At 47.8% G+C, this 15,177-nt stretch overlaps 1 protein-coding gene across 1 annotated transcript in view; it reads left to right on the top strand.

The window, feature by feature from the left end:
* Window positions 1-12,949, top strand: part of capn12 (calpain 12) — a 21,505-nt gene extending 8,556 nt beyond the window's left edge. Inside the window, exons 8-21 of the mRNA XM_061217910.1 lie at window positions 365-442; window positions 2,858-3,027; window positions 3,623-3,903; window positions 4,671-4,682; window positions 5,426-5,634; window positions 5,760-5,796; window positions 6,222-6,296; window positions 6,994-7,039; window positions 7,856-7,917; window positions 8,353-8,421; window positions 8,656-8,734; window positions 9,965-10,081; window positions 11,942-11,994; window positions 12,508-12,949. Of these exons, the coding sequence (XP_061073894.1) occupies window positions 365-442; window positions 2,858-3,027; window positions 3,623-3,903; window positions 4,671-4,682; window positions 5,426-5,634; window positions 5,760-5,796; window positions 6,222-6,296; window positions 6,994-7,039; window positions 7,856-7,917; window positions 8,353-8,421; window positions 8,656-8,734; window positions 9,965-10,081; window positions 11,942-11,994; window positions 12,508-12,534 (1,315 nt within the window). The 3' untranslated portion in view covers window positions 12,535-12,949. The remainder of the gene's footprint in view (window positions 1-364; window positions 443-2,857; window positions 3,028-3,622; window positions 3,904-4,670; window positions 4,683-5,425; window positions 5,635-5,759; window positions 5,797-6,221; window positions 6,297-6,993; window positions 7,040-7,855; window positions 7,918-8,352; window positions 8,422-8,655; window positions 8,735-9,964; window positions 10,082-11,941; window positions 11,995-12,507) is intronic.
* The last annotated feature ends 2,228 nt before the right edge of the window (window positions 12,950-15,177 follow it).

Here is a 15,177-nt window from a genome sequence, read left to right on the forward strand (position 1 = left end):
AAATGCAGAAAGCCTGAAAGACAACAAAACTCAAAACACCAGTAGTAGGCCGACAGTGCATTCAACTGCACTACCAATGAAATTGTGGCACGCTTTACTGTGTGGACTTGTGAGGACTGTAAGATGCTGTGTGTGGACTTGTGAGGACTGCAAGATGCTGTGTGTGTGTGTGTGTGTGTGTGTGTGTGTGGACTTGTGAGGACTTTAAGTCACTGTGTGTGTGGACTTGTGAGGACAGTAAGATGCTGTGTGTGTGTGAACTTGTGAGGACTTCAAGTCACTGTGTGTGTGGACTTGTGAGGACAGTAAGACGCTGTGTGTGTGTGGACTTGTGAGGACTGTAAGCCACTGTGTCATTTTGCAGGTGTGAGGACTGGAAAACGGTGGACAGTGCTGAAAAGAAAAGGATTAACCTAATCAAGGCTGAGGATGGAGAGTTTTGGTGGGTTACACACAAGAACTCACACCCACATACATTTAGTCTCGTCCCCCCTCCATTTCAAATTTCTGTTAGTTCAGCAGCACCATATGTATGAAATACAGTGGCATACTGTACACGACACTACATACAAGTACATACAAATTTATTTTAAAAGAGATTTATTTTAAAACAATGTCAAAACTAAGAGTAAACTACCCAGTAATGATAACAACAGTAATAGAAGGAAATAAGAACACATGTAGACATTCAGTACAGATAGATATGCACACACATACACACACACACTCACACACATGCAGACACACATATGCATTACTGTGCATAATTACATATAGACATTATTTAGTATGTAAAGTGTGATAATGATTTCACCATACAGTTGGTGCTCCTATGTTGAGAATATTTATTTAAATGAAATGGGAAATATGTTTCTAATTCTCCTGTCCCACATTCACCACATTCTCTTTTTAAAAAGCCAGGTTTTTTAATCAGGCTTTCTCAGTGGCTAAATTGTGGACACTAAGCCTTTTTGTCCCGAACAATAGTGACGTATACTTTACTGAGGTTTCTGTTTAAGTCACCATAATAATCATTTAGCTTATGTTTGGATTGAGGTTCATTGCTCCACTGATCCAGACAGTACATTTTGATGTGTTATGTGGTTGACTGTAATTGGCAGTTGCTTAGCCATGCTGACTTGAAGCTGTTTTTTACGGATTAGTGTTGGGAACGTTGGTGACCATGTGAGTGAGTAAACATTTTAAAATGTGCAAATGTTCAGGGGTTGGCTCTCAGACGTTTGACTTTTTTTTTTTTTTCAGATAATTACCAGACCATTTAGAATTGCAGCAATCTGAATGCTTTTAAAGCCTTCACTTATCAATAAGTGTCTATTAACTTGCAATATTTAATGTTCTAGTTATCACGAACAAGCCATAAACTGATGCATAAATAGAGCAGGAAATAACATTAATAAATCACATAAATAATGATTTAGTTAAGGTTAATCATGCTCTGTTCCCGCAGTAGTTAATGACGTTATATAACGCTGGCACACGCCCCAACACACCCCGTGGGGGACAGAGGAGATTGACACAGGGAGGTAGAGTGACAAACAAACATAAACCAACTGTAGCGTTCCAGCTCTGCTGCTTTTCAGCTCCGTCTAGGTCACGTGGCTCCCCGGTCTCGGACGCTTACTGCAGGGAAAGAGCCACATTTAATAACCTGGGCTAATTACATTACATTACATTAATGGCATTTGGCAGACGCTCTTATCAAGAGCGACGTACAACAAAGTGCGTACCCATAACCAGGGATAAGTGCGCTGAAAGACTCTAGAGGGAAGTACAATGTCAACTGCTACCTGTGCAACAAAGATAAGGACCAGGGCCTATTTAATTTATTTTTAATTTTTTTATTTTTTTTAATGAACAAATAAACAAACAAACAACAAAGCAAAAGTGACCAAACTTAACTATCCAAACATTGCTTACCTAGCCAACTAAAAATACCGATACACAAAGTAAATCACAAAGACAACAATTAAGGTTCACAGGGAGGTAGGGAGGGACGGGGAGAGGTGCTGCTTGAAGAGGTGCGTCTTCAGCTTGCGCTTGAAGGTGGGGAGAGATTCTACAGTTCTGACCTCAACAGGGAGTTCGTTCCACCACTGTGGAGCCAGAACAGACAGTAGTCGTGAGCGTGAGGTGGAGGTTCGGAGAGGGGGAGGTGCCAAGTAGCCTGTGGAGGCTGAACGAAGAGGTCTGGCAGGGGTGTAGGGTCTGATGATTTTTTGCAGATAAGCTGGGGAAGACCCCTTAACTGCTTGGAAGGCTAGCACCAATGTTTTGAATTTGATGCGAGCAGGCAGCCAGTGGAGGGAAGTAAGCAGGGGGGTGACGTGTGAGTATTTGGGAAGGTTGAAGACCGGACGAGCTGCTGCATTCTGGATAAGTTGGAGGGGTCTGATGGCGGACGCTGGGAGGCCAGCCTTAATTCCTCTTGTAGCCCAGGTGTGTCTACTTAACCAGAAGGCGTGATCCTGGTTCCTGCTAACCGAGCCCCACCTGCCGCAAACACATTGTAAAGTGCTTCCATGGAAACCCTGCAGTGTGATTTGCAAGTGTAAAGACAAATATACGTGCCTAATCTCCCGTCATTTTGTGAACATTTCTTTATGTTTTTTTACTGCCAGTGCCCAAGACTGACAGTACTACTCCAGCAAAGGCAGATTCAGATGTGGGCCTTGTGCTGTAGGTGACAGCAGTATCTGGTCATCTGTGTTGAGCAGGAACTTGACCTAATGTTCTTTACCAGACAGAAAGAAGCTGCAAGGTGTTAATAACACAGCTTACTCGATGTAATAAACATTTAATAATGTTAAGCTGTCCTGCCTCACGATGTACTCCGTAGGATAAGTGTGGAGGACTTCAGCTCTCTGTTTGAAACGGTGGAGCTGTGCAGTTTGAATCCAGACTCCATTGTCGACGGTCACGTCGTGCCTTCCTCTGCCTGGACCCTCAGCTCTCACCACGGCTCCTGGGTGCCAGGGTGCTCTGCTGGAGGAAGCCGCAGATACCGCCGTGAGCCTCTTCACTCCCACTCCCACTCCCACTCTCTCACTCACTCTCACTCCCACTCCCACTCCCACTCCCACTCTCTCACTCACTCTCACTCCCTCACTCTCTCACTCACTCTCACTCTCACTCTCACTCTCACACTCTCTCACTCTCACTCTCTCTCACTCCCACTCCCACTCCCACTCTCTCACTCCCTCACTCTCTCACTCACACTCTCACTCTCACACTCTCTCACTCTCACTCACTCACTCTCTCTCACTCTCACTCTTTCTCTCTCACTCCCTCACTCTCACTCACTCTCACTCCCTCACTCTCGCTCTCACTCTCTCTCACTCTCACTCTTTCTCTCTCACTCTCACTCACTCTTACTCTCAATCCCCTTTCAGTCTCACTCAATCACTCACTTTCACTCTCAATCCCCTTTCACATTTACACTTGCATAAAACACAAACAGACACAGAAATATGCTTACTCACGTGCCCACACTCACACACACACACACACACTCACACACGCACACACACACAAGCACACACACACACACACACACACAAGCACACATGCGCACTTAAACCTCTGCGGCCGCTGTCTCTCTCAGGCTCGTTCTGGAAGAACCCACAGTTTCGCCTCATCCTCTCAGAGAGGGATGAGGACGTGGACGATGATGACGAGGATGACGAGGACGAGATCGGCGACGATGACGATGTAGAGGAGGAGGGGGCGGGGGCGGAGGCGGAGGCAAAGGCCCCAGAGAAGCCGGCGAATCGGAAGCAGGCACAGAGGAGGACGCAGTGCACCGTGCTGGTGGAGGTCCTGCAGAAGCACCGCAGGAAGAGCCAGAAGATCCACTTCCTCTACATCGGGTTCCACGTCTACCGGGTGAGAGAGCGGGGGGGAGGGTACGGAGGCAGGCTGAAGTAACCCAGCCCCTGTGTGACCCTGCTGTTCTGTAGTGGATTTACAACCGGCGACAGTGCACTATCTGGGGTTTATATACACATGTTATGTTTATGTCGAAGTTTGTGATAGGCCCAGCCAGTTGTCTGTGCGGTGAAAGGTATTTTAGATATTTGGAGAACTTAATGACCACCTGCTGGCTTTCCAGTCACAGATATCGGCATTCAGGCCTCTGTGGTCTCAAACAAGAAAATAAATAACTCCAAAAGCCACTTGTGTGTGTGCGGCAGCCAGAGGTCACCCATGAACACAGCTCCCTGATTCTGATTAGGTCTACCTCCTGGCTGAAGAACTGCACTCATTAGCAGGTCCAGCTGATTGAGACTAAGCACTGGGGAGGACTTTCTGAACCTGGATTTTCTAGCCTTTATATATGCATGTGTATGTTTTGCCAGTATTAATGTATGTTTGTTATGTTTGTTATGTTGAACTGAGAGGAGAACAGGAGAAACAGAGCCTGTATGAATTTGGCAGTGCGTGAAGGTTTTAGTGCGTGTGAGCATAAGTGAGAGAGTGTGTGTGTGTGTGAGTCTGTGTGTGTGTGTGTGGGTGTGTGTGTGTGTGTTTGTACATTCAGCCACAGGTGTTTATATAATGTGAGAACTGGCTTCCTGAGGTTAGCCCAGATGTGATGATGTCACTGCTGCAGTGAACTTGTTTCTCACTCTCCTGTTCTCTCTTTTTTTCAGGTTCCTCCTGAGGTGAGCACCTATTCTACCTTTACATTCATAACCTTAGCGTTTCCTGCCAATACCTCAGGAATCTGAGACAGGGCCGAAAAAAGGTCTTCATTTTGTTGACCTAAAAGAAGTGTAAAGGATGACAATAATTTTTTATTGAATGTCCAATGCAGTGTCATTTTCAGCATAGTAGAATATATGGTGTCCTATATATATTGCCCCCACTTGTCACCAGACCAAGCCTATATTGAACACTTTGGCCCCTGCAGATTATTGGCTGCTTTTAAATAATTTTTATAATTTAATAATTCCACTTTTTAGGTTTTTTTACCAGCATTGAAGCACAAAACATACACACTCACACACTCACACATACACACACTCATTTTTTACATTACATTATTGGCATTTGGCAGACGCTCTTATCCAGAGCGATGTACAGTTGATTAGGCTGAGCAGGAGACAATCCTCCCCTGGAGCAATGCAGGGTTAAGGGCCTTGCTCAAGGACCCAACGGCTGTGTGGATCTTATTGAGGTTACACCGGGATTACAACCACCGACTTTGCGTGTCCCAGTCCTTTACCTTAACCACTACGCTACAGGCCGCCACTCACACACACACACACTCACACACGCACACTCACACACACACACTCACACACACACACTCACACACACACACTCACACACACACACACACACACACACACACACACATACACACACTCACTTTGAGAACATCTCTCCTCCACATATGTTGCAGCTCCAGGATGACCCCGCCCCCCTGGGTCAGAGCTTCTTCTTGTCCAATCGGCCGGTGGGGCGCTCAAAGAAGTACCAGGCCGTGCGTGGGGTCCGCAGGAAGCTTCATCTGGACCCCGGGCACTACGTCATCGTGGCGTCCAGCTACCGACCCAACCAACCGGGAGATTTCTACCTGCGCATATTTGCCAAGACCGGGAACCACTTGGGGTAGGCTGGAGACATTCCAAAAGCGCAATATGATATGAGAGATATGATCGGATAGAGGATGATGAAGTCGGACGGTATAAGGAGGTGAGCACAGGAGCTGACTGCTGTGCGTTTCACTCTTTCAGGGATCAGGACTTTACCTGCTCCTCAGACCTGCTCAGGGTAAGCGGACCAATCACAGCTCAGCTGCTGGGCTTGTGTGTGTGTGTGTGTGTGCAAACATGCATGTGTGTGCATGTGTATATGTGTATTTGTGTGTGTGCATGCGCGTACAAGCATGTGTATATGTGTATGTGTGTGTGCGTGTGTGTGCATACATGCATGTGTGTGCATGTGTATATGTGTATGTGTGTGTGCGTGTGTGTGCATACATGCATGTGTGTGCATGTGTATATGTGTAAATTTGTGTGTGCATACATGTATGTGTATATGTGTATGTGTGTGTCTGTGTGTGTTCGTACATGGATGTGTGTGTGTGTGTGTTTGTCTGTGTGCACGTATGTGTGTGTGTGTGTGTGTGTGTGTGCGAACATACATATATGTGCATGTGTATATGTGTATATTTGTATGTGTGTGTGTTGTTACAGGCGGTGCAGTCAAAGCCTGTCATGCAGAAGGATCGCAATAAATTGCAGAAGCTGTTTGACCAAGAGGCTGGAGCGGTAAGGAGACTGTGAATTAAGCACACACACACACACACACACACACGCACACATACACACACTCACACATACACACACACACACATACATGCATACACGTACACACGCACACACACACACACACATACATACACATACACACACACACACACACACACACACGCACACATACACACACACATACACGCATGCACGTACATACATACACATATACAATGCATCAGGAGTCTTTCTTACGGCCAGTATTGAAACCGACAACCTCTGAGAGACCCGCTTAGACGCTGAACCCAGTTAATTATCTGCATCTGCTAATCACATCCTGTCACCAGTATCCATACATGTACATGCATTCTGGCTTCATATAGTGGTGTGCAAAAATGTGGGCACCCCTGGTCAAGAAGCCTTTTACAATTAATATCCAACTGAATAGAAGCGAGCCTGAGCTCTAAATGGTACAACATTAAACATGACTTATTTCTTCAAAATCTATTTTAATTTTTTACTGTTTCAAAATAAACTCTACCATTTCAAGTTCAGGTTTGCTTCCCATCACATACGGATTCATTGTAACAGACACTTAACGCAGGGGTGCCAAAAGATTTGCACCCTACTGTAGTAAAAGCCCTTACTTGTGTTATATTGCTAGTATTTGTCAGTAAATCATGTGTAAATTTGATGTTGCTCTCTTGCACGGCAGGACAACAGACTTGATGCGGTGGAGTTTATGAAGCTGGTGAACTCAGGTGAGAGAAGGAGAGTCATTGCAAATCGCTGAAAACAGATATAATTGACGTTCTAGGAATTCAGTTCAATACCAGGGTTAGCCACAGGATGGAAGCAAAGTGCTGTTTCATCTCTCGGGAATCAACGTTGAAAATGCAGCAGTTAAGATATGCATCACTTTCATCCGGTGCCCAAAACATTTTTGGGGTTGTATCTGAACTGGAAATATTAAAGTTTATACTATTTTTTATTTTTTCAAATATAAGTGAATACAGACAAATTCACTGAAAGCAGTACATTATACTTCAAGATGACAATAAAACAAATAGGAAAATACAATAGCAAAACAATATCAACAATATCAGATTAGATCAACTATCAGATAGATTTTGATTGAACGGTATCAAAATCTGCTGAACATCAGTTCATTAGCTGACCCTTTTGTTTGTAATTAAACTTGCCGAAGTATGCCCTACCTCCAGACATCATGTAAGTCTTACTACTTTGTTGATATGGTGGTTCTGGCTGTAATTGTGGTTTTGCAGCTGTGTCTCAGTGGGCCAGCGTGCTCTCTGTGTGTTCTGTCACGGATTAAATGCTCATATTTTTGGGGCTCGCTCTAGAACTGTTGGCAAATGGTCAGCTGTGTCCATCTGGTTGTTATAAACACCGACAGCTGACAGGAGTGCGTGTACTAGTATGAAATATCATTCATAAAGGTCAAAAGTCAAACAAGATGTAGCATCATGCAACTCTGTCACACGTCTTTTTATACTGCCCTCTCTCTTTTTTCTTTCCCCATCTCTTTCTATTCCTCCTTCCTCCTTCTCCCTCAGTCCTTGATAAGGATTACCAACTGCCCTTGGACACCTGTAGACAGCTCATCCTGGCAGAAGACGTATCCTTTCTAAAAAACTTATTTTCAGCCTTTCCTTTCTGTTCAGTCAATTATCCCTCTCCCTCTCTCCCTCTCTCTCTCCCTCTTTCCTTCTCTCTCCCTCTCTTCCTCTCCCTCTCTCTCTCTCCCCATCTACCTTCTATCTCTCTTGCCTCTCTTCTCCCTTTCTCTCTCTATCTCTCTCTTTATCTCCATCTCTCTCACCCCCCCTCCATGTCTCTCCCCCTCTCTCTCTCCCTCTCTCCACCCCTCTCTCTCTCTCTCTCCCTCCCCCCTCTTTCTCACTCCCCCCTTTCTCTCACCCTCTCGCCCCCCTCTCTCCCTCTCTCTCCCTCTCGCCCCTCTCTCCCTCTCTCACCCTCTCGCCCCCCTCTCTCCCTCTCTCTCCCTCTCACCCCCCCCTCTGATGTGAGCTCTTCCTGACCCAGCTGTCAGACTGCAGGGAGGAGCAGACTCACACTGCCGCAGACGGAGAGGCTGCTGTCCCAGCTGCGCAGACTGCAGGTAGAGCTGTGCATTCTGGGGGTAGAGCTGTGCATTCTGGGGGTTGGGGGGGTAGGTGGGGGTGACGGGGGGATGCTGCTGCAGGTTCCTGTATCCTTTTCAGGCCTACACATAACCCCTAATCCACAGCATTAGTAACGCGCTCTCTCTCTCTCTCTCTCTCTCTCTCTCTCTCATGCCCTGTCTACCTGGAGTAACTCTCTCTCTCTCTCTCTCCATCTCTCCATCTCACAGTCCACCTTCCTCCAGTTTGATGAAGACTCCTCTGGAACTATGAACCCTTTTGAGCTCAGTTCTGCGCTAGAAGCTGCTGGTATATACATACTCACCATACACACACACACACATACGCACGCTCACAGACACAGGCATACACACACACATACGCACGCTCACATACACACACACACACACATACGCACGCTCACATACACAGGCATACACACACACACACATACGCACGCTCACAGACACAGGCATACACACACATACGCACGCTCACGTACACAGGCATACACACACACACATACACACGCTCACATACTCACCATACACACACACACACACATACGCACGCTCACAGACACAGGCATACACACACACACACACATACGCACGCTCACAGACACAGGCATACACACACACATACGCACGCTCACGTACACAGGCATACACACACACATACGCACGCTCACGTACACAGGCATACACACACACGTACGCACGCTCACATACACAGGCATACACACACACATACACACGCTCACGTACACAGGCATACACACACACACATACGCACTGGCACAAAATCCTCCACACACACACACACGCATACTCAAAAACATGCACTCCCTCAGACACACACACACACACACACACACATGCACTGTACTTGATAGAGCTTGATTACTTGACTAATAAACTGAATCATTTTAAATGTTTTAGTCTCAATGATAAATGACTGGGCTAGATGTACAGGCTGTGGCCTGGAGCAGCAGAGCTGTGCCCTGCAGCAGAGGAGCTGTGCCCTGCAGCGTAGACATAATTAGCTCCGGTCAGGGCTGTGTCATTGGCTTCCTAACAGTAGGAGCCCACTGGCAGGATGGGCTTAACTCCGCCCGCTTCCCGGCTCCGCTCTGCATAAACGCCCTCTAGTGGCTCACCAGGAAACTACCCTGCAATGTTCAGCTCTGCTCCGATGAGCGTTGGCTACTGCATGCCTGGACTGGGGAAAATGGTACCTGGCCCGCAGGTGAGCAGGTTAGAGTGCCTCACACTGCAGTGCCCCCTGTTGGAAGGAGTGGGAATCAATAATGCCAATGGACACTGGAATACGAACGAAAAAATCCATAAGTCAAAATCCTCCCTTTCCTTCTCCTATCAGACACAAATCTACATGGCAATAGCAATGACATTTGACACAGAGATGCACATAACATGTTAGAATTTCAACATAATAATAATCCCAATTATTAAAATGTCTCGCAGTGACCACACAACTTTCTTTTCTCTCATTCCCGTTCCTCCCCCCCCCCCCCCCCAGGGCTGCAGTGTGACAGTGAGGTTGTGCAGGTGCTGTGGGAGAGAGCTGGCTCCGGCGAGCTCCGCCTGCCCTTTCACCGCTTCGTCTCCTGCGTGTGCAGACTGCGCGTGTTGTTCGGTGAGCGCGTGCCGCAACCTCCCCCCCCCCCCCCCCCCCCTCCGCCACGTGTCCTGCTCTGGCCCTCTGGCCCTCGCTCGTGAGGACCGTGGGTCGTGCAGATTTGCGCGATCGGGCCGGAGCTGGACACGCAGGGCTCAGCCCCCCGCGGACGGCTCCGCAGACTGGGCACAGTGCCCTGGCGCCCCGCGTTTGACATCGTCCTTCAGGCAGCCACAACATTACATTACAGTGCCGGCGTCCGGAGCCACATACAACGCACAAGAGCACAAGTTTAAGTGCATCTTCCTTTTGAAAGTAAAGGTACACAGGACACCAATTTCATGATGCAGCCTGCTTGTTGCAGGTCTTATTTTATTTATTTTTTTAGGGTGGGGTGGGCCCACCTCACATACCGGGTGTATTATTTTGTGTATTGTAGTATTGAGTGCTGTGATGTGTGAGACCATAATGTGTGTAAGGCTGGTAGCGGTTGTGTGAGGTAAAGTGGGTACGGTTGTGTGGGGTAAAGTGTGGGTTGTGTGGGGTAAAGTGGGTGCGGTTGTGTGGGGTAAAGTGGGTGTGGTTGTGTGGGGTAAAATGGGTGTAGTTGTGTGGGGTAAAGTGTGTGGTTGTGTGGGGTAAAGTGCTGTTGCTGGGTACGGTTGTGTGGGGTAAAGTATGTGTGGTTGTGTGGGGTAAAGTGGGTGCGGTTGTGTGGGGTAAAGTGTGTGCGGTTGTGTGGGGTAAAGTGGGTGCGGTTGTGTGGGGAAAAGTGGGTAAAGTGTGTGCGGTTGTGTGGGGTAAAGTGTGCGGTTGTGTGGGGTAAAGTGGGTGCGGTTGTGTGGGGTAAAGTAGGTGCGGTTGTGTGGGGTGAAGTGCTGTAGCTGGGTGCAGTTGTGTGGGGTAAAGTGTGTGGTTGTGTGGGGAAAAGTGGGTAAAGTGTGTGCGGTTGTGTGGGGTAAAGTGTGCAGTTGTGTGGGGTAAAGTGGGTGCGGTTGTGTGGGGTAAAGTGGGTGCTGTTGTGTGGGGTAAATTGGGTGCAGTTGTGTGGGGTAAAGTGTGTCCGATTGTGTGGGGTAAAGTGTGCAGTTGTCTTGGGTAAAGTAGGTGCGGTTATGTGGGGTAAAGTGGGTAAAGTGTGTGTGGTTGTGTGGGGTAAATTGGGTAAAGTGTGTGCGTTTGTGTGGGGTAAAGTGGGTGCAGTTGTGTGGGGTAAAGTGTGTTCGGTTGTGTGGGGTAAAGTGTGTCCGGTTGTGTGGGGTAAAATGGGTGCAGTTGTGTGGGGTAAAGTGTGTGCGGTTGTGTGGGGTAAAGTGGGTGCGGTTGTGTGGGGTAAAATGGGTGCAGTTGTGTGGGGTAAAGTGTGTGCGGTTGTCTGGGGTAAAATGGGTGCAGTTGTGTGGGATAAAGTTGGTGCGGTTGTGTGGGGTAAAGTGTGTGCGGTTGTGTGGGGTAAAGTGGGTGCAGTTGTGTGGGGTAAAGTGTGTGCGGTTGTGTGGGGTAAAGTGTGTGCGTTTGTGTGGGATAAAGTTGGTGCAGTTGTGTGGGGTAAAGTGTGTGCGGTTGTGTGTGGTAAAGTGGGTGCGGTTGTGTGGGGTAAAGTGTGCGGTTGTGTGGGGTAAAGTGGGTGCGGTTGTATGGGGTAAAGTGTGCGGTTGTGTGGGGTAAAGTGGGTGCGGTTGTATGGGGTAAAGTGTGCGGTTGTGTGGGGTAAAGTGTGCGGTTGTGTGGGGTAAAGTGTGCGGTTGTATGGGGTAAAGTGTGCGGTTGTGTGGGGTAAAGTGTGCAGTTGTGTGGGGTAAAGTGTGCGGTTGTGTGGGGTAAAGTGGGTGCGCTGATTAAAGACTGAAAGGTGGCGATGTTCTTTTTCCCTCGCAGCTCTGTATGAGTCAGAGAGCAGCGCTGAGGTGAAGGAACGTGGCATCCACGCAGTGAGTCCTTTCCCCCCCTCTCATTCCCTCCACCACTCACCCTCTCCTCTCCTCCGCTTTGTTCTCACATCCCTTTCCCTTGCTTTTGTCCTCTCATATGACGGGGGCCTTGGCCCACAGTTTTAAATTAAAACTGTTTCCTTTCCGGACTTCCGGCCTTTTTTTTCAATTTTTTTTTATTTTATTTTATTTTTTATATATATATTTTTTTCAATCAAGGCGGTGGTGACTGCTTCAGATACTGCACGCAGTGTTCCATCTTTTATGACACATTTTATTTTATAGAGGCTCCATTTTGGTCATCCACAGTGTATGTAAACAGATTCAGAGAAGTGAATTAAAGGAAAAGCAACTGGTTTCTACTAATTTCTCAAACTGTAGACCTGCTTCAGCACCGTAAGTGCATTTGAAAGCCGTCGAGAGATCGCAGACAACGCCATAAAATCTCCTGTCTGTCCGCTTGTCCTTGTGGCCGTTTGTCTAACCACGTGTCTGATTGTCCACCCATTGCAGTGGCTGCTGAGGTTCCTGGTGGTGTGATTTTGGAGGGAAATGGTCAGCGCGGTCAGCTCTCAGCCTTCAACCGCCTGCGGTCGCCATCAGCGCCACAACTAGTGAGCACGGTCAACCATAGCACAGTCCACCTGATAGCTACCATGAGACCTGCTGTTCTCCCACTGCTAAAGCAGTGACCCCTGCAGTGTTTCTGTGAGATCTGATTAACTATCGCCTTCTGTCACTGCTGGCTAGTCAGCTGTCACGTGAGTCCATGCTTCCCATTAATAAGTATTACCCATGCGTGACCCCGGTGATGCAATATACCGTAGTATGTCAACGTTTACTCATCTTGGTCTCTGTGATTTCAACATGTATAACACATAGAGCATTTGGATTTCCAGAGTTGCATGACAAGGTGCATGAATGTTAAACACCAATAAACCTGTACTCTGTGTCACTACTTGCTTCTGTTGTACATGCAGGAACTATTTCAAAGTATCCTTGGTATTCAAATATATACAGATACACAAACACAGAAATACACACATGCGCATACACACACAGGTACAGCATACACACACACATTCACAAGCACATAATCAGAAGTGCACACACACATATACACACACATACGCACAGACACATATACGCACACATATACACACACATACACACATATACACACACACATATACGCTCACACATATGCACACACACATAGACACATATACACACACACATATACGCTGACACATATACACACACACATACACACACACATATACGCTCACACATATACACACACACATACACACACATATACACACACATACATATACGCACACACATATACACACACACATATACATATACACACACATACATATATACACACACACACATATATGCTCACACATATACACACACACACACACATATACGCTGACACATATATACACACACATACACACAAACACATATACACACACTCACACACACACACACACACACACAGTGAGCCGAGTGTGCCCTGTGAGGGTGTGAGAGTGACAGAGGATATTAAAAGCTGTGCCTCTCCAGCGCCGCACGCACCGTCTCTATTCTTATCGCGCTGACGCCACGCACAGCGTCAGCACGCCGCCGCCCCCTCCCCCGTTACGCTGCCCGCCTCCCTCCCTCGCACCGTCTCTGTCTCACTGAGGCTCTCTCCCTCCCTCCGCTCCGTTCTGCTGAGGGCACACGCTCTCTCGCTCGCTCTCTCTCTCTCTCTCACACGCACACACGCACACGCACGCGCGTACACTCACTCTCACACACTCACACACACACACACACACACACACGCTCCCGTTCCAGTCCCGGAGCTCCTATTTATAGACCCTCTTCCTCGAATAACTTCCTCCCCGTCGTCAGGTGGCAACGCGCAGGTTGCCCGCAGCAACAGCCAGCCACTTCAGGACAGAAGCAGAGAAATAGAGAGAGAGAGAGAGAGAGAGAGACAGAGAGAGAGAGAGAGCGAGAGAGAGAGCGAGAGAGAGAGAGAGAGAGAGCTAGAGGGAGAGAGAGAGAGAGAGAGATGATAGGGCAATGTGATGCTCTCTCTCTCTCATATTCAGGCTCCATCTCCAGGTCACAGCAGGCTGTGTCTGCCCAAATCATTTAAAACAAAGATCACCGTGTAAACCTTATGCCCTCATCCCAGCATGCATTGCAACTGTCCCTCACAGCGAGGACTGATGCCCCGGCACAGAGCGGTTCACGGTGGGATCTCTTCTGAACGCACTGATCAAACTGAGCCATCATTGAACCGCCTCATATTTCCCAAATTCCCTCCAAAATGGCACCCGTTTCCCCCTGGCTGCTCTGTCTCTCTCCTCTTCGCCCGTCATCAGCACATTACATTACAGGGGTCTGGCTGCTCCGTATATTCCTCTGACTCCATCCTTTTTCCCCTGTTCCCTGTTTTTGCCCCTCAATTGCGTTACCCCCCATCCCTTTCCCCTCCTGTCTTTCCCCTATGTCTGCCTCTAAGCTACCTCAACCACCCCATGAATTCCTCTCCCTCTTTCCCCTCTCTCCCTCCAGCCATCCCTTTCTCCTGAATCCCTCTTTTCCTCAGCCGCAATGCCCCCTTAACATCCTCAGTGCCTGTTCTCAGCCCAGCTGGGCTTTCCATAAAGTACCAGCGGGGGTGGATACAAGAATATCAGTTGTAGTGTGATGTGGGGGCGGTGATGTCAGGGGTGTGGGGCCATGAGATTTGGAAGTCGGGGGAGAGAGATAATAAGGATCCTGCCAAGTTATAAATTCAGCCTGAGCACACAGACAATGCCTATAGATACACCTAAAGTGTCGTCAGAGCGTGTATTTATGGATGCATGAGCCACAGTTCACCAAGTGCGAAGCATGTTTACTACATTGCTAATGCACTGACGACTCACCGGCTGTGAAAGCTTCCAATTTTCTGTGCACAGGGATGGAGGGTAAGGATAAAAAATGGCACTACGCTGTGCTCACCATATGCATTAGGTTCAGTTCTGTGCTAAGCAGATATCGGATGCCAGCGTGGCCTGGTGGTTGGCAAACATCTTGTTATCAGAGGCTTGTTTCCCTGAACTGCCTCGTATACAGTGGTTTAAATACATTTTCTTTCAAATGTATCGATACACTGTGATTATCAATCAA

The sequence above is a fragment of the Conger conger genome, chromosome 13, assembly GCF_963514075.1.
Source record: "Conger conger chromosome 13, fConCon1.1, whole genome shotgun sequence".
Classification (NCBI taxonomy): domain Eukaryota; kingdom Metazoa; phylum Chordata; class Actinopteri; order Anguilliformes; family Congridae; genus Conger; species Conger conger.